The sequence below is a fragment of the Dendrobium catenatum genome, unplaced genomic scaffold, assembly GCF_001605985.2.
Source record: "Dendrobium catenatum unplaced genomic scaffold, ASM160598v2 fragScaff_scaffold_665, whole genome shotgun sequence".
Lineage (NCBI taxonomy): Eukaryota > Viridiplantae > Streptophyta > Magnoliopsida > Asparagales > Orchidaceae > Dendrobium > Dendrobium catenatum.
This window is the reverse complement of record NW_021319127.1, coordinates 2227959-2250106: the sequence shown is the minus strand read 5'-3', so window position 1 is coordinate 2250106 and position 22148 is coordinate 2227959. Positions and strand designations below refer to the sequence as shown.

Sequence of the window (22148 nt, the reverse complement as noted above, 5' to 3'; positions counted from 1 at the left end):
ATAAAATATAAATCTCTAACAATACCAATAATTTTCAATTTTCAGACAATTCTTGACATAGTTTATATCAAAATATTTTGAAAAAAAAATTCAAAAATTTAATCAGAATTTTCCAATCAATTTTTTTTTTTTTTTCCAAACAAAATTCCAGCAGCAACTAATAATAATTTCCATTTGCCATCAAGACAGAATAAAAAAAATGAGAATTCATAAATCAATTTCACATGGTTTAAATTTAGTCTTCATTTGGAACAGCTTTTTTCTTGACTTCTAAGACAACTTTTTAATAAAAAAATTAATTTCAAGAATTTTTTATACTAAAAAGCTGCTTTAGAAACAATAATTATAATTAAATCCTCTCACACAGACAATGCATAAAATTAGAGGAATTAGCAGCATATAAATAAGATGCAAGAAGAAAAAATAATATTACAAATCTTTAAGAAGAAGAAAAAAGGATAAATCAGACGGCAATATTAACTGAGAGTGAGACTGTCCATATCTACTACTGCTGTAGCATGGCTAGAAGAAGCTTTCTTCAGTTCCAGTGCTCTTTTGTAAGGAGGAGCAATGGGGGGCTGAACCGGATCTAAGCTCCGATATGAACCGTCGGCTGAGGTTGGGAGTGGATAGGACCGGTCTGAATCGTATCCATTGAGATCACCACAGGCTAAAAATGGAATGTAAACCTTGTTGGGTCCCTCCAACCATGCACTGCTACAATCTGTAAAAGAAAGAACAGTTTGTGGGTTAAGGAAGACATCTGAAATTAAGAATACTTCATGAAAGTTTATGATATTGTTTGTAAGATGAGAATTAAGCTCCGTTTGAGGAAAAAACTACTATGTGGAGATCGGATGCAGAATGCTGTCCGAAAACCAACCAGAATGCACCACGTCAGCGGTACCCAGTCGCGGTACCGAGCACAGGGGTGACGTGACGCATTCTGGTTGGTCTCCGGATGACGTTCGGCGTCCGCATGGAATAATTAATCTCGTTTGGGATGGCTTTCTTCTTGATTTCTAAAATTGCTTTCTATTACAAAAATTTCTAGAAAGCAGTACGAAAGTTGCCCCAAATGAAGCCTTAATAAAATTTCAAATAAATTTGTTGGTTTTGGCTTCATCCTTTATCCAATTCTAACTGTGTATTCCTCTGGTCAGGTTGATTGTTCGAGCGGGTATTGTTGCAGGCGCTGTAAAATAAATGTTTTTGTTCTGTTCACTGGGAAATATTTATGTATGTGGTGGTTTTATTTATATATTTGGAAGTGGAACTTGATTGTTATTTGGAATTAGAGTGGGTTTATCTTTATATCAACTATAACTAATAAGTTAACGAAGGAAATGTATAAAAGATGTTCAGAAGCGTGTAATTTTACTACTTCAGATGAACAAAATTTTCTCTTCCAGTTTTCAATCTTGGAGTGTTCAAGTAGGAAGTGTAATTCCGTTGAGATGGATACATATGCGAATATAACTTTTTGGGGGAGGCCATCTCATTGAATTATTTTCTTTACCTAGTTTCATCTATATATTTTGTTATTGGCTTGTGGGTGCTCCTATTTTTGTACAAATTTGACATGCAAGTTAATAAAATTTTCATACAACAACAACATCAAGTCTTTATCCCACTACGTGGGGTCGGCTACATGAATCCTTTTTCTCCATTGTGTCATATTAAAAGTCAAATTCTCGTTTAAATCTAATAAAGAAAGGTCATTTCTAATATTTTCTAACCAAGTTTTTTTAGGTCTACCCCTACCTTTCTTAACATAAGTCAAATCTAATAACTCTTCTCTCCTAACCGGGTCATCAGAAGGCCGTCGTTTTATGTGACCAAATCATCTAAGGCGACTCTCTCTAATCTTAACTTCTACTGGAGCTACTCCAACATTTTCATGTATATGCTCATTTCATATCTTATCTCTAAGGGTAAAGCCACTCATCCACCTGAGCATCCTCATCTCTGCCACACTTAATTTAGTATTATGCTTCTCTTTTAATGGCCAACATTCGGCAACATAAAGCATTGCAGGCCTCACTACCCGTTCCGAAAAAATCCTAGTTTAGGTTGAACAATCTAACAAAAGGGTCGGGCTCAAGTTGACCTACAAATCCGTTTTTTACTTGAAAATGACCTGTTTATTTTTTTTTACCTATTTTTGCTTGTGGATATAATATTCTTATTTTTTATCAATTAACGTAAACTTTATAGTTAATAAATTATTAAAAAAAAAAAAACGAATAAATAGGTCAAGTTAGGGTCATTCTAATTGCTAATGGGTCATGTTGAGGTTCGTCATTTTAAAATGGGTTGGTTCGGGTTGAATAGAATGAAGCTGGATCAATTTCAAGTCAGATTCAAACCTAACATGTTAACTTGCTTTAATACCCCTAGGTTCAAATGTCTTATTGGTTTTATTGGATTTATTCATTATCTTTTGAGTTATAATCCTAATATTTACTATTTACATTTAAAGAAAATAATATCATCAAGCCTTTATCCCACTGCGGTGTATTAAGAGTCTTCTCTATTGTGTCCCATCAAGTCTTCTCTATTGTATCTTATTAAGAGTCAAATTTTCATTTAAATATAATAAAAAATGTCATTTCTAAAAATTTCTAAATAAGACTTTAAAAGTCTACATCTATCTTTCTTAACATAGACAAGATCCAATAAATATACTCTCCTAATCAGGTCATCAGAAGGCCGACATTTTATGTAACATATCTAAGGCGACTCTCTCTAATCTTATCTACCACTGGAGCTACTCCAGTATTTTCACGTATATACTCATTTCAAATTTTATCTCAAAGTGCAAAGCCACTCATCCATCTGATCATCCTCATCTCTGCAACACTTAATTTTCTGCATGTCTTTTAATTGCCAACATTTTGTGTTATATAACATTGTAGGTCTCACCGTCAATTTAAAAAATTTTCACTTAAGGGGTACATTTCTATCAAACAACATAGGGTTGTCAAAACCGGTCAACGGTTCAGGTTCAGGTTTGACCCAAATTCAACCAACTTGAACTTCATTTAATAAACGGGTCAAAAAATTGAACTCAAATCCGACCCACTAACAACCCAAACCCAATCCAATAACCTATTTAATCAAATAAATATTTTTATTAGCTTATTAATCATATATTTTAGGTTTGTTGATAAAAAATAAGAAGATTATACTAATAAGTAAAAAAATTAAGAAAAAAATATTAAACGGGTCTTTTTTAGGTCAAAATCGATTTGGTTGGTCAACCTGAACCCAGCCCGTTTAAAAAATAGATCAAAATGCATAACCCGAACCTAACATGTTTATTAAATGGGTAAACCTGAAGCCGGCAAATCAGGTTAACGGATCAGATCATTTATTAACACCCCTAACACAAGTTTAATTCATTCCTTCACTTCAACCATCCAACTTGAATTCTACTAATAGACACGAAATATCTAAAATGACTACACTTTTTAATGACTTGATCATCCAAAGCCACAATCCCCCCACTAGATCTATTACTCCTAAAATTACATTCCATGTATTGATTTTAGATCAACTTAAACTAAAACCTTTAAACTCTAAGGTTGATCTTCACAATTCAAGTTTTCATTCAACTCCCTCTCTAGTCTTATCAACAAGAAGAATATCATCGACAAAAAGCATACACCAGGGTGCATCCTCTTGCAACTATCTAATAATAACATCCCTGACTAAAGTAAAAAAGATATGGGCATAAACCGGATCTTGGATGTAATCCAACTAAAATAGGAAATACTTGGTCAAACCATCTTGTGTTTGAACACAAGTAATAGCTCTTATATGCATATCTTTAATGAGCTGAATATAATTATTATTAACTCATTTCTTTTCTAGAACTCTCCAAAGCACTTCTCTTGAAACTTTATCATATGCTTTCTCTAAATCAATAAATATCATATGTAAATCCTCCTTAGTCTCTCTATACTTCTCCATAAAACCTCTCAACAAATGCATAGCTTCCATAGTAGGCCTACCCAACATGAATCCTAATTTATTTTGAGAAACATTAGTGTCACGTCATAATTTATACTCAGGCACTCTTGTGCATGTTTATTTTTTAATAAAAACCAACACACTCCTCCGCTCATTTAACATCTTTTTAGCCTTCAAAATAATATTAAAAAGTTTAGTAAGATAAAATATTCCTTAATCTCTTAAGCATTTCCACACTTCTATTGGAATATCATCATGTCCACATATTTTTTCACACTTCATTTTCTTTAAAGTCTCTCTAACTTCAATTTAACTAATAAGATGATAAAAATAAAAATATGTATTTTTATTTATGATGCTAAAGTCACTAAAGTCAATCGTATTATCACAATCTTCATTGAAAAGCTTATCGAAATATCTCATCCATATTTGTTGAATATCATCTTCTAATAAAATCACTTTTAAACTTCATCCTTAATGTACTTCATTTGAACTACATACTTCTATCTTTTTATTTGATTAATTTATACATATATCTTTGGCTCTCATCTTATCAAATTAAAAAAAAAAATCTAATGTCAGTATTATTCTCCCTATTTGTATTGTCATCATACAAAAATAATTTCATGATAACATCAATGTATTTTGAACTAATAACACTCCCAATTTCTTTAATCATACATTATTATCTTTCTTTCAAAAAGAATGTATCATCCACCAATCCTTATGTCCTTATACTTAACAAATTCGAGTAACAAAAAAAATCATCTTTTGAAAGTCATCAGAACTCTTATCATCTAGAATCAAGTGTCTAAAAAAATTAAAAAGCAGTTATAACTGTCACATACCTAATTAATATTATATGCTCAAGAGTGCTTTTTCCCATTTTCTACTTTCCTGCACATACTGATGCCAATCCATTTCACCATATGAATACAATCTACCACGTAATATTTATGATGCACTATGGTGGCAAAATAAGAAAGTGCCTGATTCTGACATGAAATGAGGAAAGTTGAACAACGTGGAATGGAAATTTTGAACAAGGCAAAAATATGCATGCACAGGCAAACTTGAAGCAGATTGTAATGTATTATAACTTATAAACATCAATGCTAGTAGTTTAAAAAGCAAGTCTAGAATCACCAAGCTGAAGTAAGGAATTAATTCAGAAGTTTTTACTTGCAAACAGAAGCTGCTATTTATTAGAAATTACAGAACTCCACATTCAGGCGATTCTCCATGATTATGCATCATTACTCAAGAACCAGAACAATGAAAATAATGACATAAGAAGCATTATAGGGGATTTGCAAACCTAAATCACCGCTTCCACAAGGGCTGCCTACTTTTTCAAGGAGGCGATACAAATCATTTGGGTTAAATCCTTCAGGAGGGGAATAATCCTCACAAACAGCAAAGGCCTCTGCAGGAAAAGTATAAGTCAAGTAAAGTTAAACGAACAATGCCCAAAGTTTCTTTAGATACTTGAAAATAACCCTGTGCATGCATTTGTACTGAAAAAACTCTTTTAAACTCTCAAATTACGTCCAAACACTTACGGTTATTAAACGATGAAAAAAATAATAATTAAAAAGTGGTATATCATCTCCTAACATTTGCAGGGCACAACCATTAACAAGTAGAGAAGGAAAAAAAATGTTAATCTTAACGTGATGTTATCAAACTAATGAGAAAAGATAAACTTCGGTTCGCATTGATTTAATGTGTATTTCCTGCATTAATGTTTTGTTCCATTTAATCCTCTATAAGATAAAATAACACCATAAATACTATTGCTTTTAATTTTTGCCCAACTATAATTCAAAGACATCAATTTTTATTTATGTAATTTGAAATGCAAAAATTTTGTAAATTTTTTAAAATGCATAATTTTTTCCATTTATGAAAAATTATAGCACCACACAAATCATTATATTATTCGTATTTAGTTTTTATCAACCCAAGATTTTTAACTAATTTAGTTTTTCATCTAATAAAATAATATAAAGTACTGCCACCATTTAATAAAATAAACTCAAAATATTCAAATAATCTCTATTCTTATATCTATAGGATGCTTAATTGATTAGAAGTACAAGAAAATATTAATTGCAAATTTTGATATATTAATTACTTTACCGCACAATATTATGAATTCTTAAAAATAACAGAAAGAAGAAACTCAATGGTGAGAAGCCAATTTTTATAAACTGATAACTTATTAAATATTCTTTATATTGGGAGACAGGAGCAAACCATTGATTTTAAATATCTATTCAATATTTGAAATTTCTATATATATATATATATATATATATATATATATCAACTGTCAATGAATTGAGAAAAGTTTATATTGCATTATGAAATACGGAATATGTAAAATAATCAATATTTAGTTTTACTAAAAACAACTAAATATTAATACAATATACTATTAGATAGTTGGAGGTGGAATCAAAATATGCAAGAAAAAATCAAAAATAAAAAATAACCAAATTTGTCAATTAATTTTTTATGAAAGATCAAAATAATCCTCAACTATATTAAATAACTATTTTAACCCCTAAAAAGGAACCAAAATAATACCATAGACTATTTTGGTTCTTTTTTAAGGACTTGAGGAACCAAAATAGATTTTTAATATAACTGGGGACCATTTTCATTCTTCATAAAGAGTAAAAGAACCATTTTGGTCCTTTTCTCAATCTAAAATAAAAAATTTTATTAATAAAATTGGTTTAGGTGTAAAATTTTGAAAAATTGAAAAATATATAAAGAGTCTTGTAAGGAGTCTAAGAAAACAATATATGATGAAAAGAATTTAACTTATAATTTATATAACATATTAGAAACTAAGGATGGTGAAAATATATATGAATAAGTTAGCCAAACAAAGAGATAGGGGAAATAAGGATTAGTTCAAGTAAAGTGCATTAAGGATGAAGATCAAAAAGTGTTTTTATAAGAATAGGATATTCAACAAAGGTGGATGAGATATTTTGATAAGTTTTTCAATGAAGATTGTAAAAATATGATTGAATTTAGTGACCTTAGCACCCTAAATAAAAATAGATATTTTTATTTTTATTGATGTATTAGTAAAATTGAAGTTAGAGAGGCTTCAAAAAAAAAAAAAGAAGTGTAGAAAAGCAGTTGGATTTAATAATATTTCAATAGAGGTGTGAAAATGCTTAAGAGATGAAGGAATTTATTGGCATACAAAACTTATGTATGCAGGAGTGTACAAGGTGGTTTTACCAAGTATTTTTCTATTTCAGTTGGATTACACCAAGGATCAACTTTAAGCCCATATCTTTTTGTTGTAGTGATGGATGTTCTTACTAGACATTTGTAAGAGCATGTATTATGGTGTACACTTTTTAATGATGATATTCTTCCTATTGATAAAACTAGAGAGGGAGTTGAAAATAAACTTAAAATATAGAGGTCAACCTTAGAGTCTAAATATTTACGTCTGAGTAGATCTAAAACCTAATACATATGGTGTAATTTTTTAGCAGTAAAAAATCTAGTGGGGTACTATGATTTTGGGCGATTAAATCATTAATAAGAGTATGTGTTTTAGATATATATTGTCCAAAATGATGGTAAAACAAAGAGGGATATTGTTAATAGAATTCAAGTTTGATGGTTGAAGTGGATATATGCATCGGGCCTGTTGTGCGATATAAAGTATTCCTCAAACTTAAGAGAAAATTCTATAAGATGGTTGTGAGACTTACAATACTTTATGGCGTAGAATGTTGCCCATAAAAGACATGCAAGCATAAAATTAAGTCAAGTGCTGCAGAGATGACGATTCTCAGGTAGATGAATGATTTCGCTCTTACAGACATAATGCTAAACAAGTATATACGTGAAAAAGTTGAAGTAGCTCAAATAACAAATAAGATTAGAGAGAGACATCTTAGATGATTTGGTCACATAAAACATCAGTCTTTCGATGACCCAGTTAGGAGAGTAAATGTATTAGATTTTGCCTGTGTTAAGAAAGGCAGAGGCTAGAGGTAGACTTAAAAAGACTTCGTTATAAAATATTAGAAATGACATTTTTTATTAGATTTATATGAAAATTTGACTCTTAACAAAACACAATGGAAAAAAATGATTCATATATCCGACTCCACGTAGCGGGATAAAGGCATGATGTTGATGTTGATGTTGATGTTGTTATATACTTATTAGATAAGATAAAAAGTAGTGAATGAAAAAGATCTTAAAAATGAAAAACTAATGAGATACAAATAAAAATTGTAAAAAAATAATAATAATAACTATCAAATTTCAAGAAGAATAAAAGTATTTTTAAGTAAATTATATTAATTATATTATTTTGCTCGTAATGATGATGACGATATCTTTCCAACTGATAATTGAGAAAATCTAATGATGATCATGATGATATTGTTCCTAAATGATAACTTATAATATCACTAGGGTTACATAGTAAATAATATTAATTCTACTGTAACATGATACTTTTATTTGTGCTTATCTAAATTCTATTGAGCCATGTGTAAATTATGCTACCTATCAATGCACTTATGAAACATGTTCACCAGGATCTTTTGTTTGCATACTATATATATAGAAGATAGATAGTGAATATGCAAGGGAAAAGGTGCATTTGCTGAGTCTTCTTGCATCTACCCCCAGGAATATGGCATAAGAAGCATTTGTTTTCAGTCATGCACACGCAAATGATTCCTTGTACATACAATAGGAGATTAAAATTAATCATGTGAGATAAATCACATGCAGTCAGAAATAATGGTGAAAGCTAAGCGTATATATAATGTCAAGGTGGACACAAGTCTTAGGTCCAGATAATCCATTCTCCAAACCAAAAGAAAAGTTCATTTTATCACGAGAGCCCTTTCAATGGACTACCAAAAGTGCGAAGGTATATAATCTATTGGTTGGCATGAAGACACACAAAACAATGAAAGCGTGTGCTCTATCATCATCACTTAGCGCGGGGAATAATTATTATGTCGTGTTATTGTAAAAGTAGAGAACCATGAAACAAATTAATGTACATAATTCTGGACTTACCAATACTTGAATTGCGGCTACTTCTTGGTTTTGCAAAAGTGACACGAGGAAAGAATAGCTTCAGCTGCAGATGACAAAAGGGTAGCCAATATATTCATATAAACCTCAAAGAAAAAATAAAATAAAAAACTAAAAAACAGTCAGGATGGATATATTGATTAGAATCATTAGATAAATAAGACAAGATGTACTGTAGCAGATCATGTGCTCGCTTTCCTTTCTTTGATCCGTTTTTCATGCAAGTTTGCTATTGAAATTGTACAGTTTCCAAAACTTTGAGAACATAGAATACAACATAATCAAAGCGCCAACTAATTGGCGACAATGAATTTTAGTCCACAAGTCATTTTCTCATCGAACAGATTTCTAAGTCATAACGTTTTTTTTTTACCCATACAATTCAAAATTGAATTTATAGAGTAGGGCTTTAACCTGTACGGTAGGGTTTCAGTAAGCGCCATGGTAATGCTTATGATGGGAAATCAAGACATTTTAAACTTCATGTTTGGATGCCGTGACTAAGTGGATTCCTTTTTATTCGAGTCAAAAACCTTGGTCTAAGTTTTTATTAAGAAAGTGGTGACTTGCCTACCATCATAAGAGACTGAAGCCTTGCTAAAGCGACCATAAGACCTTGCTTGTTCTTTCTGGCATTACCTTGACTTCTTTTACTCCATTTGGGCAGATTTTGGGTCGATTAGATCGATTTTAGTTTAATTTAAATTAATTGAGCTTAATTTGATCAAATTGAGGTCCGATTTGGATTAATTTTGCTTCGATGGCGCTCGATCGAGGCTGATTTACGCTCAATTGCGAATAAATGCGTCAACATGATGTAGCTGTCAAGTGGCGTTAGCCACATGACATGTGTTGAGTTACTAGTATTAAGTAGATTTCAATAAAATACATACAGCGATAAGAAGAGTGTCTATGCTTTGCACACACAAGTGTGGTTGGTGGTGTCAACTATTGTAATACCCATTGTTTTGGAATCCAATAAATCAAAGTAATCTAATATGAATCTCATCTATAATGATTTAATTATTGATTGTAAGCTTTAGAATGTTTAATTGACCTTAAATAAGTGTAAAAAGTGAAACAAGGAAAGGAAAAGGAACAAAATTACCCTAAGAGCATCGCAGCATTAAGAGTGCCGGTGTTGCGGCATTGATCTCTCTGTTTGGGAAAAGGATTTGGGATAGCGCTGCGGCGATGGAAGTTGCTGCCACAGCGCTTGGCTCTCGGGTTTGAGAATCTAGGAGGATCTGGAATATTATGATTGGGAGTAGTGGCACTGTGGAGGTGAGTGCGCAATGCTTGACCTAAAATGATGTTTTTATAATAAATATCTAAAACCATTTTCAAAAACTCAACAAACCCCACTGTCGGCATTGCCCCATTGATTTCTCTGTTTAGGAGAAGGATTTGGGGTCGCTGTCACAGAGTTGAACTCTAGGGTTTGAGAATTTGGGATGATCTAGAATATTCTAATTGGGCACAGCGGTGCCGTGGAGGTGAGCGTCGCAGCACTGGACCTAAAATGATATTTTTAAAATAAATATCTAAAACCGTTTTAAAAAACTAACAAAATCCCCTTCCCCATTCAACTCAATGGTTAGAGAAGAGAAGAAAGAAGGGATAAAGAGGAGAGGAAAAAAAAGAGAAAGGATTCAGAGGACATAGGTTTTTATAAATACTGAATAAATGAGGCAATTCTAATAACACTGATAATTCTCAAAAAGTCTTAAAATAATGCTTTGCATGTTATTCTGAAATTATATTGGAAGATGGATAGCTCATATATTATCATTCTCATATTTAAAGTCATAATTATTTATTGTTCCATTCAATTTGCATAATTAATGGCATAACATTGGAGAAGTTATGATATCTAAAATGTGACAAATGCATTCTCTAAAATGATAGAAGGGCTTTGTATGTTCTGTTATGACCCCATCTACCTTGTATGGATGTGGGAGGGATTCTGGTCGTACTTGCAGAATGAGGGTATGGAAGGTTATTTTGTTATATTCTGTTATGACCCCACCTGATGAATTTAGGTGTGGGAGGTTAAAAGAAACTATAAGTGGAAGTGAAGTTACAAGCAAACATAAGGGCATTGTCTTAAATTCATGCATTGCATATTCTAAGAATTCAATAAATCAAATACAAATGATATTCTGAGCTGGTTTTTTATTAACTCTGAAATCCCTATATAAATTCTGATAAAATAAGAATGTCAAGTGCAATTAAGATTATGATAGCCGGTGTTCTCTGACATCTCTGATATCTCTGTGAAGGCTATATGTGAAAGTATAAGTAATAATCCTAAAGTTAAATATATTCTAATAATTATGAGAAATTACTTTTTGCTAGTGCTTATTTCATGCTTTATTGTTTAGTTGCATATTTGAATGAAGTATTATCAATAATTTAAATGGATATTGATAGTTGTAATGGATTGAGAAAGAAATCTACTAATCTTACTCTATTTATTTCTCTAATATTTCAGTAAAAGGGCCCAGCAGAGTAAAGAGAGAGAGAAGGACAGGTTCATCTAGTTCAAAACAATTGATGTATTTTGAAATCCAGTGCTAATTCGATGTATAAATTGCATGTAAGTTGGATGATTGTATATTAGTTTTGAATAATTAAATCAAATTATGTTAAGACTGTTTTTATTATTTTGAATTTTAGTTAACTTTGATTTATTCTGCATTGTGATTGAGCTAAATTTTAGGTTTAGGGATTTAATCCTTCCATTAGATTCAAGGGTATCACAACTATTATGCACTTAAGTATTCATAATCATTCCTTTGGTCATGACCTACAGGCTCTTTGGTGGGCTGCTGGTATAATGGCCATCAGGTGCTAGAAAGCTTGATTAAGCAGGTTAACTCTCGTTACCCTACTATGAATCTCTTCTATCACCTCTTGACTTAGGCTTCATTTGGGATAGCCTTCTCATTGCTTTCTAAAACTATTTTTAATACAAAAAATTCTAATTCAAGAAATTTTTTAACTAAAACACAGTTTTAGAAAGCATTAAGAAAACTGTCGCAAATGAACCCTTAGTGTCATTGGGATATCCATCCTTGTAATGCTTAGACCTGAGATCTTTGTCAGAACCATCTTATTCTCAAACTAAGAGGTTTTGATACCCGAGCTTCTGACATGATAGGGATTGGCCCAAAACTAAGCCACGATTCTGAGGTTGCTTTATTGACAGTAATGGAGATCTCAATGATGTTACGTGAAGCAATAACTACAAATGCGCACAATGAACACCATAAAAGAAAAGAAAATAAAGGGGTGTCATAAGGTCCACACTTCAATTGATTGACAACAAGATTAATTCTAATAAAGCCAGTCTATCACACAGAAGACCATTGACTGAAAGGGAGTTCTAACAGCTTTGATCCAGACAATGAATTAAATTCATTAGTTATCTTTCAACTAAAAGGCTGGTCAGAAAAGAAAAAAGCTTAGAATAATGTGCTGTGGGTGGGTTTTGAGCACAACATGATAACACAATCAAACATGAAATGACAAATCTAACTACTACAAAAAGAGGTCAATATCACATCATTTGAAGCTAAATCAAACATATTATTAAAAAAAAAACACAAACTGCATGATGTGGACATGATTTCGAAATATAATAATGAAGGGGAAACCAATTTACAATAAAGAGGTTTTTCTTGGGTCAACAGAATGTTTGTACCAGTAGAGTTTTTTTTTTTTTTTGTACCAGTGGAGTATGATGTGACACAGAGTTACTAACTAACCGCCTAACAAACATAGGCGTAATGAAGAGGAAACAAATTTACAATAAAGAGGTTTTTCTTGGGTCAACAGAATGTTTGTACCAGTGGAGTTTTTTTTTTTTTTTTTTTTCATTTTTTTTTTTTGTACCAGTGGAGTATGATGTGACACAGAGTTACTAACTAACCGCCTAACAAACATAGGCGAAAAAAAATACTACTAATACGTTTCAATGATCAATTCTAGCAAACAATGCTACAACCCCTACTTTAAGAAGGATAAGAAAAATATTGATGGAATAAATATCAAATCCATCTTACCTGGCAATAAAGAAGGCTTGTATCTTTACCTCGAAAAATCTTTGAAATGAATTTCCCACCCACTCGAAGTACATGAGTTACAATGGTTAGTGCCTATGTTCAATGTGGATGAATAACATCAGCAAAAAGGATAAGGACAGTAAGTACATAAATGAATTTGTATCCATAATACTTTTTTTAAAATCAATGATAGATAGCAAATAATGTCATAAGGCCAAGGAATGGGATGGGCGAGGCAACAAATGCTAACATTAGATGAAATATTTCTACAAATGTATGGTAGTTTTTAGTAGAAAGCATCCAAAAGAACTCACAGCCAGAATCAGTTGTGATTGGACAAACTCATCCATATCATGAAGTCCAGTAACTGCAATAAATTCACAAATGATTTTCAGAAATATGTTTTGCTGACATGTATTAATAGAACATAAGAACAAAAAATGAATCCTTAATAGTCGTGAAACAGCAACCCTTACCATCTGGAGCACCATCACAAACAACCAGATCAGCTTTGCATCCGTCGAAGTGCTTAATGACCTAACAAAAGCAGAAGATAGAAAGAACTCGGAAAATGGCAACATGCGTAAGAGAAAATTCATCGCATTCGGTTGGTTAACAATATGGACAGAAAGGGTAGCAAACTTTTAAAGGTTCAAATTTTACGTAAACACAACCAACATATTCTTGAAGTAATGTTATAGATTCCATGTTGACAATAGCATACACAATGATATTTGCAATGTTTCTGTAGTGATCCAAAAGACATTACGAAAATTTATGGCTAATTAAACATCATAAATGGGTGATTAGAAATAATAAGCAAGTAGTCCATATCAAATACATTTAAAAAATAGAGATAACTTAAATAATAAATTTTTAAAAAAATAAATTGCTTTGAGAAATCTTTTATGATCACGTCACTTTGTATCAAGAAGGAATCTTTCATTGACTGTGTATTATATATAAGATCAAATTCTCACATATTGACATATAATAAGACTTCTATAAGATAAAGTGGTAATTATATTATTATTAATATGGGAAAAGGATAAAAATGGTCCATTGACTCTTTATGAAAGATCAAAATAGTCTCCAACCACTCTTTAAAGAGGAATCAAAATGATCTTTTAATATAGTTGGGGATCATTTAGCTCTTCCGCGCATCTTTATTTTGATTTGAAAAAATCCTGTGATGCAGAATAAAGCAGCTTCTTTTTGTCAATTTCAATTAAAATCTGCGAATTGGGTCCATTGGGAACATAAAATGAATATTTTATATACTTTTTTTAAGTTGTGCTTATTATGCTGCATTTTAACCATTTTTTTAATATTCAAATTTAATAAAATAATAATCATTTAAAAAATACTAATAAAGATTCGAGCCAGCTTACAAGCTCACGAGTCGAACCTCACCAAGCTCGAACTCGAGTTCGTTTAATAAACAAGATCGATTTTAAGCTCGAGCAGGTCGCGAGCCGGCTCGGCTCAGTTACACCCCTCTGCTATCATTATTTCTTTCCTCTTTTAAGTTGATTTTCTGGTCTTTCTCTAGAATAAAATGTGGGAGAAATCTCTACTTCATTTTTATATCTGGCTCATTAGTCTACAACTGCTGTAACCATATAGTTTGATAGGGATGTCATTTCTTACCCCCAACCCATTTGTTTTTATGAAAATCTTGTTGGAAAGCAAGGAATATTATTTCCTGTCCGGAATATGTATTGCTTGTGGAATTTTATCTTCGTAAATCTAGCGTTGATTGTTAGATGATAAATGATGACTTTCCTGGGAGTAAGATAAGATTGCTGTAAATTCCTCTAGTTGCTGATTTTTTGGTTAATAAATCCTAAAATCTTCATAAAAAATATATGATTGAATCACTTGTGGTATATGAATATCATAGCTACAAATAACAAGAATAAAAAACAACTTCACTGATTCGAATTAGTTATAGGAAATTACGGAAAGAATATGGCTATGTGATTTTGAAGGAATTAAGATAATTACAAACAGCATAAACAAAGATGGAGAGACAACATATATTCTATGTTAATAGCTCATAAAAAAGTGTTGTTCTTGTCAAAAATAATTGGACTTTTTTATGTTACTGCATGGCAGGTTTACCACTTCAGCAGTTCGAGCATTAGTGATATCACCCTGCACTTGAATAACACCATCTATCGGTGCCATTGGCTGTAAATCAATTGCAACAATCAAAGGACGATCACCATTCCTGTTACAAGTTTAAAATGGTCAGGATGCAGCATTGCCTCTTTATAATTAGATACTAACAATAATTAAAGTCTGAAAATATGATTTTGAGCTCCTTAACTATTTTATAAGATGTCTGCCATTCCTACTATAGAACAGGTAAGTGGTTGAAGTAAAATTGACAACAGTAGAAGCCTCACTTATAGAAGCAGAAACATTCACTGTGCATCTTAAATCGTAATTACAGGCAAGGAGTACTATCATCCTGGTTTCAGGGTAAAAACCTGGACAGTATATGCTTAGGTAGCTTTTCTTGCACTGCAATAAGATCCTATGTTAGACAAAGTGTAATGACAATGTTAGACCGGTCCAGCCGGTCCATACGGGACCGGTTCAAGCGGAACAGAGGCGGAAGTGCTTTGCCTCTCCTGTACGCGTGACCGAGCCGCCAAAGCCAACGGAGTAAGTTAGGAAGGATTTTTGGGGGAGTTAGGAGGAAAATTTGAATGTAGGGACTGTTTAGGTATTTCCAATTGGATTGTACGCTCTTTTTTTTTTATTTTTTTATTGTATGCATTAAATAGTTTGTTTTCTTAGGGTTATGGCATCTTGAATTTGGCTGAAATTTGAATTTTTTAGGCTTAGGTTTTTTTGGGCTCTAGCGGCGTGTAGAGATTTGGGAGAGATAGATCCTCTTCTCGAATAGAGGATCAATTGTATCTTGGTATTTTCCGTTTCTATTTCATCAAATAATACAAATTATCTAATGTTCTTATGGTTTTTGTGTGGATTCTTGCGGAGAATTTTTGCTGTTTTTCAAATATTGATAGGAAATTCTTTAGATCTTCAAGTGTTTCCTATCAGACAATGAACAATTTGCAACACGAAAAAAACACTCTTTTCTTCATCTACCTATAATAATAATAAATATATCAAGGTGCATGTTGCTGTGATCTTTGACACAAAAAATCAAAACCTTATGCCAGAAGCATCGCTAATGCTTTTCCATCATATTAGAGTGTCAGTTAGAAAGCTTGTTTTCAATTGTCTAGAATATTTATACTTTTGTTCTCACAAAATTACTGGAACTTCACTTATAGCAGATGGAAAAGCATTGGTGGTTTTTATATAAACAAAAGGATAAAAATATTCCAGACAAATAAACACAAGCTTTCTGAAACGGCATTTGCTTATAAACTATCAGACTGTCATGCACGAGACCAAGGTTTGCCATCTGCTAGTTTGCCTAAGCAGAAATGCATCAGGAATGCTCAAGCAATACAGCCATGAGCCATCTTGCGTCAAGATTAATATACTGGATGATGATGCCAAGGAAGCTAGCAGAGAAACAAATACCAAGATAATCAGGAATTGAAAGCTACTAATCATTCATTTTTAGTAATATCATGCCCATGAAAAATCACAATATTTTACAGCATTGCAATCCACCATATAAATTCTATTAAGATAATTTGACAGTTTCATAGTACCTTCTCTCTTTTTCTATTGTAATCCTCTATGTGAACTCTACTAGCATAACTTACAACTGTCGGGGATCAACTTTAACCATAATAGACTCGTCATTAAAGAGCAGTAACTTGAAGCAAGGTATGACAAATATTACGCATTAGAAGAGAGAAATATAAACACCGACTGAACTTACCTACATTCTGGATTCAGCTTTGATGGAATATACAATTTTCGACTCAACACCTGGAGAAAAATGAACTACAAATTAACTCAAAGTGCAAGCACCAAAAACTCAAGCAAAATCATCATTAGCCTTATCAAATCAATTAGGGCCCGGTTTATGAAATCCTCATTCTCCATTCATATTTTCTGAATTCTAAATGAGAGTTACTCTATTTGCACAAATCTTTTTTTGCATGACTTTGTCGTATTACCATTACCCCTTTCTTCCTGAGCATTCCATGATAATTTAACATATATGTCTTATAGGTGCATCTCTATCATATGTTGAATAGACAAAAAAAAAACCTAGACGTTACTCCCACCATCCGTCTCTCTAATAAAATCATTTCTTAATCTATGCTTCATAGTTATGACACGATAAGATTTACATTCTTATATTTGTCACACTCAACTTTATTATTGCTAACTTCCTCATAACCTGCACTCAAAGTTGTCAATCTAATTCCAATTTTATAATACTTATTTTAAATATCCATGATATTAACATTAAAGAATTGTTCATTTTAAAAACAAAATTTCAACTCTAAAAATCATACTTCAAGTGAATTATTAAGATAAAAGATACTTCAGCGCCTCAATAATGGGCTTCATGGCAATTTAAGATTTTAGTATAGCACAATCTATTAAATAAAAAAAAAAAAAGAGATACAACCATTATTTATAGAGTTACCATTTAAGTCTTTAAAAAAAGGACTATTTTGGTTACCAAAAAGTATATCCCATCCACTTAAAATTTTACATATGCCAACTCTTATCAAATATTAAAATAGTATACAATTTTTAAGCAAAGGTTAAATTATTTTCACTTTTTATTCAGATATTACATTATAAATTAAACATGCCCAATCGGGTAACCAAAAAGTATCAATTAATTATTCGAGCATCATAAAGGTATACAACAAGACAAGACATTTATAGAATGATTTGTGTTATATAAGTACGGCCACTAATTGCTCTATCACGAACATGCGTGATATTCTTGATCCTTATAAGCACATGAGGATGATTGTAGCCAAATTGCAACAGATCAACTTCTACTAGAAAAGTTTAATGAAATCAGTAACAATATCTTCAAGTTGATCACTTAATAAAAAACATAAAAGTGTACTATTCCTAATTAATACCTGACTCCAACTACCAGGTGCAGCACAAAGATCAACGACACGCTTCACTCCTGCAAATCAGGATTGAGACTAGCCGTTATGATGTATTTGAACATAAATAATAGTTCATTCTACGTATATTATAGATATGAGATACAACATCAACTAGAAGGGAAAAAAAAACATGATAACAGAAACAGGTTAGAGAATACTAAGACATCTTATAAAATGCATGACACTCCCATCAATGTGAAACTTGTGGGAGAGAGAGAACTTTTAAGGAAATGCAATATCTCAATCTAACGGTCAAAGAAGACAAAGAAGGCAAGCTCTCAAGAGGGAGGGGGTTTATCAACTATATGAGTGCTTCATAGTTTTCACCTCAATAGCATCAAAATTACATTAGTATTATATACTCTATACATCTAAAGAGAATTAAGACATTAGATACCAGTCGCTAACATGGTGCACTCAACCAGAGTGAAGAGCGCAAAGAATAACGAAGCAAATATATATATAGCAACATACAAATGTGATATAAACTATCAATGAAACAAAACTTAATTGTATGGTAAAAAGAAAAACATTACTTTTCTAAGAAGGGAAATAGTTTAGAGAGACAAATATCAACAATGCTTTTGATCTTCTCAAATGGAAGTAATGAGCTTAACAAACTATTGTTGTGTGACATAAAATTGTCTCCAAATCAAAAAAGTTATTGTCTTAGTTCTCTATATTACAGATTGAGTATCTCACCTAAATTATATGATCTTCTTTAAGATCAATTTCCAAATTTCTATTGATTTGATGTCTTGTTCTTTTGCAAGGAACCTAATAACAATAATCTTCTCAATTTGATATAAATTCCTAAATTCACAACTCAAATCTAAATCAATTAACATCACATAACATTTTTACCTCAAAAAAATTTCTCCTCAATCAAACCTTCAATCCTACAAACTCAAATTCAAACTCAATTTATAGGAAAAAAAATACTAAAATAAGATTCTTTATCAAAGATCTTGAATTCTTCACTTCTCCTTCTCCTCCTTTTTCTCCTTCTCCTTTAGTTCTTATCCCTTCTCTTTTTTTTTTTTTCCTCAAATTCCCTATACTGAGCCCCTTCTTCTCCTTCTCTTCCTTTTTTTCTTCTCTTCTTCTTCTTATTCTTCTCCTTCTTCTCTTTTTCTTTTTATTTCCTTCTCTTCTTCCCTTATTTCCTTCTCTATTTCAGCTACCCGAACACCTTATTTCCACAGCCATCTACGTCATGGGATTGATGGGGGATAAGGATAAGTATAATAGAGATGAGATTAAGTAATTAACAATATAATTGATGAATCATGTAATTAAATTATCCTATAGGCTATCATTACCATCAATTTATCAATTTTCCCTTACATGACATGACATTTTGAAAAAAAATCAATTTTGCTAAGGTAGATTATTTGTTGCTCCCAACATCGCTTATTAGTTTTGGACTTTAAGATGAAGGGATGGAATATAAAAAAAAAGTAAAATGTTATTTTAGGATTAGATGAGGGCGTTTAAAGAATACTAACAAAAATATTTTTAGAATAAGATTTTAGATCTTAGGATTTTGTTTATGCATGAAGAAGCTAATGTTATGTGGAAAAAATTAGCTAGTGATATTAAGAATATTGCAAAGGAAGTGATTGGAGTATCAAAGGGAAAAGTATTAATAGTAAAAATAGTTGGTGGTGGAATCAAAATGTGCAAGAAAAGATCGAAAATAAGAAGCTTTAAGATTGTGTGAATTATAATGTGATGCATATTTTAAGAATAAAGGTGATGCATAAGATTGGGTAAATTATAGAGAAATTAAGTTAACATGTCATACTTTTACAACTATGGAAAATAGTTATAAAGTAACCTATAAAGCATAGGTTACGACATAATACTAATGTTTCTCAAAATCAATTTGGATTCATGTCGAGTAAGTCTACTATGAATGCTATACATTTCTTGAGAGGTTTGATGGAGAAGTATACAGAGAATAAGAATGATCTACATATGATATTTATTAATTTGGAGAAAACATATGATAAAGTTGCAACAAAAGTGCTATGGAGAGTTTTAGAAAAGAAAGGGGTTACATATTTATATATATTTCTATAGATCATCAAACTAAAATGTAGAATGTTATAGAAAAATAGTTTTGATGATTTTAGGAATACGCAAAAAATAACGTATAATTTTAGAAGAAATTTTCATCTCACATACTTAAATTTTTTAATATTACATGTTGCATGTTTTTAGGGGTGTCAATTCGGGTCAGCGGGTCGGGTTCGAGTCGAACCCGGAACTGACCCGGTACTGTTCGGGTCAACCCTTTCTAGACCCGAACCCGACCCGATTCAGGTCCAGGTCAACCCGACCCGACACGAATGATCCGAAGTTGACCAAAAATTGCTAATTTTCGGGTCAATATTCGATTTTCGGGTCAATCTCGGGTTTTCGGGTCAAATATGAGTTTTCGTGTCACTTTCGGGTCAATTTCGGGTTGCTGGGTCAACCCGAACCCAACCCGATTTTTAAAACGGGTTGATTTGTTCAACCCGAACCCGGATTTTTCCGAGTCGGGTTCAGATCGTGTTTCGGGTCGTGTCAAAAATTGACACCCCTACATGTTTTGCACTCCACAAATGCATATATCATCTCAATTATACAAGTTTGTCATTTCAAGTTACATCACAAGTTTATCTCAATATTCTCATTTATGCTATATTCAACTAAATAATAGTGATCTTTTATTGACCATTACTCAAATTCGTATAGCATGAAGGAAAACATAAAAACAAAAACTAATTTTCTTAAACGGATATTTTCACCAAATCATAAATTACCAAGGACATCAATCAAGTTTTACAAATATCAAAATAATACCCCATACCAGAAATTAAACTTGTTAAAATGATAACCTTCGAATATATTAAATTCATCATCTATCTGGAGGAGCTTGAACGCACTCCGCGCTCGCCATCCCTCCTCCTTTGCCTTCCGGTAGTAGATGTCCTACAATCAAAGGACACCGCACCAAACTCAAGCATGTGAAAGTGAAATCTAACAAGATATGAAGAAGGGGAAAAGAAAAGAAAATATATGGATGATCATTTTAAGCAACCAAACCCTTTTATCTTTCGAAGCCTTTCCCATATAAGCTCACTGTTTGGAAAAGAGGAATTGTTGAGACAGAACTCCTACAATGAGTTTGAAGAAGAAGGATGAAAGAAAACTTCTTGTGAGTCGAAAAGTTCTTCAGCGGCTAGCTGCAACGTCGAGTTGGCCTGCGGCACGTTTCCGAACTCCGGTACGGCGACGGCGAAAAGAAAGCTGCGGAGGAACAGAAGACGGCGGTCCACGAATTGGCTTTCCCCGAGCGACCCGGGTTCGAAGCTCATCTAGCATCCGCGTCGGGTGTTTCTGAAATTAGTTCAATTATTTGAGCCTTGCAAGATTATTCTGGATTTTTTTTTATTGAAAATTATGCAGGAATGTTAAGAGATATACTCTTATATTCATCTCTCTTAACTTTCATGAATTTTTTTTTTCCTAAAATTTCAACTTGGTTCAAACCTAAGTTCGAATACAAATTTGAATCTTATTTCAACTATGTTGGAAATATTTCAGAAGAAAGTTAGACAAGGATTCAAGCAATTGGCTATAGAGATTTTGGATGGGAGAATAGAAGAATATTTTTTTATTGAACTTTTGCCGGGTAGTTTTCAACTTTATTGATAACATTATAACATTATCTATTTATAGGTATTATTGCTAAATCTAGAGACTTCTATAATATAACAATTTTAGAGTCTTCTTTATTTATTGCAAATGTCATAGATCATTCTACCAATAATTTTAAAGTCTTTTTTAATTATTACAAATATCATAAATTCTTCTACTACTCTAGAGTCTTCTACATTAGACAAGATTTTAGTATATGTAGAATACTATAAAG

The 22148-nt window shown here is 32.0% G+C and overlaps 1 protein-coding gene across 2 annotated transcripts; it reads right to left on the bottom strand.

The window, feature by feature from the left end:
* Nucleotides 1–295: 295 nt before the first annotated feature.
* On the bottom strand, nt 296–21628 carry LOC110092176 (putative tRNA (cytidine(32)/guanosine(34)-2'-O)-methyltransferase). 2 transcript variants are annotated; one of them, XM_020816595.2, is made up of 11 exons: nt 21320–21628; nt 21112–21205; nt 18191–18240; nt 17017–17066; nt 15267–15375; nt 13619–13679; nt 13457–13509; nt 13143–13235; nt 9058–9121; nt 5294–5401; nt 296–724 (listed from the first exon to the last, which is right to left on the bottom strand). In XM_020816595.2, the coding sequence occupies exons 1-11, from the start codon at nt 21344–21346 to the stop codon at nt 477–479; spliced, it is 957 nt and encodes a 318-aa protein (XP_020672254.1). In that variant the 5' UTR covers nt 21347–21628; the 3' UTR covers nt 296–476. The 2 variants fall into 2 exon arrangements, with proteins under 2 accessions (XP_020672254.1, XP_028551495.1); XM_028695662.1 differs by lacking the exon at nt 9058–9121 and having other exon boundaries at nt 583–724.
* Nucleotides 21629–22148: the final 520 nt, after the last annotated feature.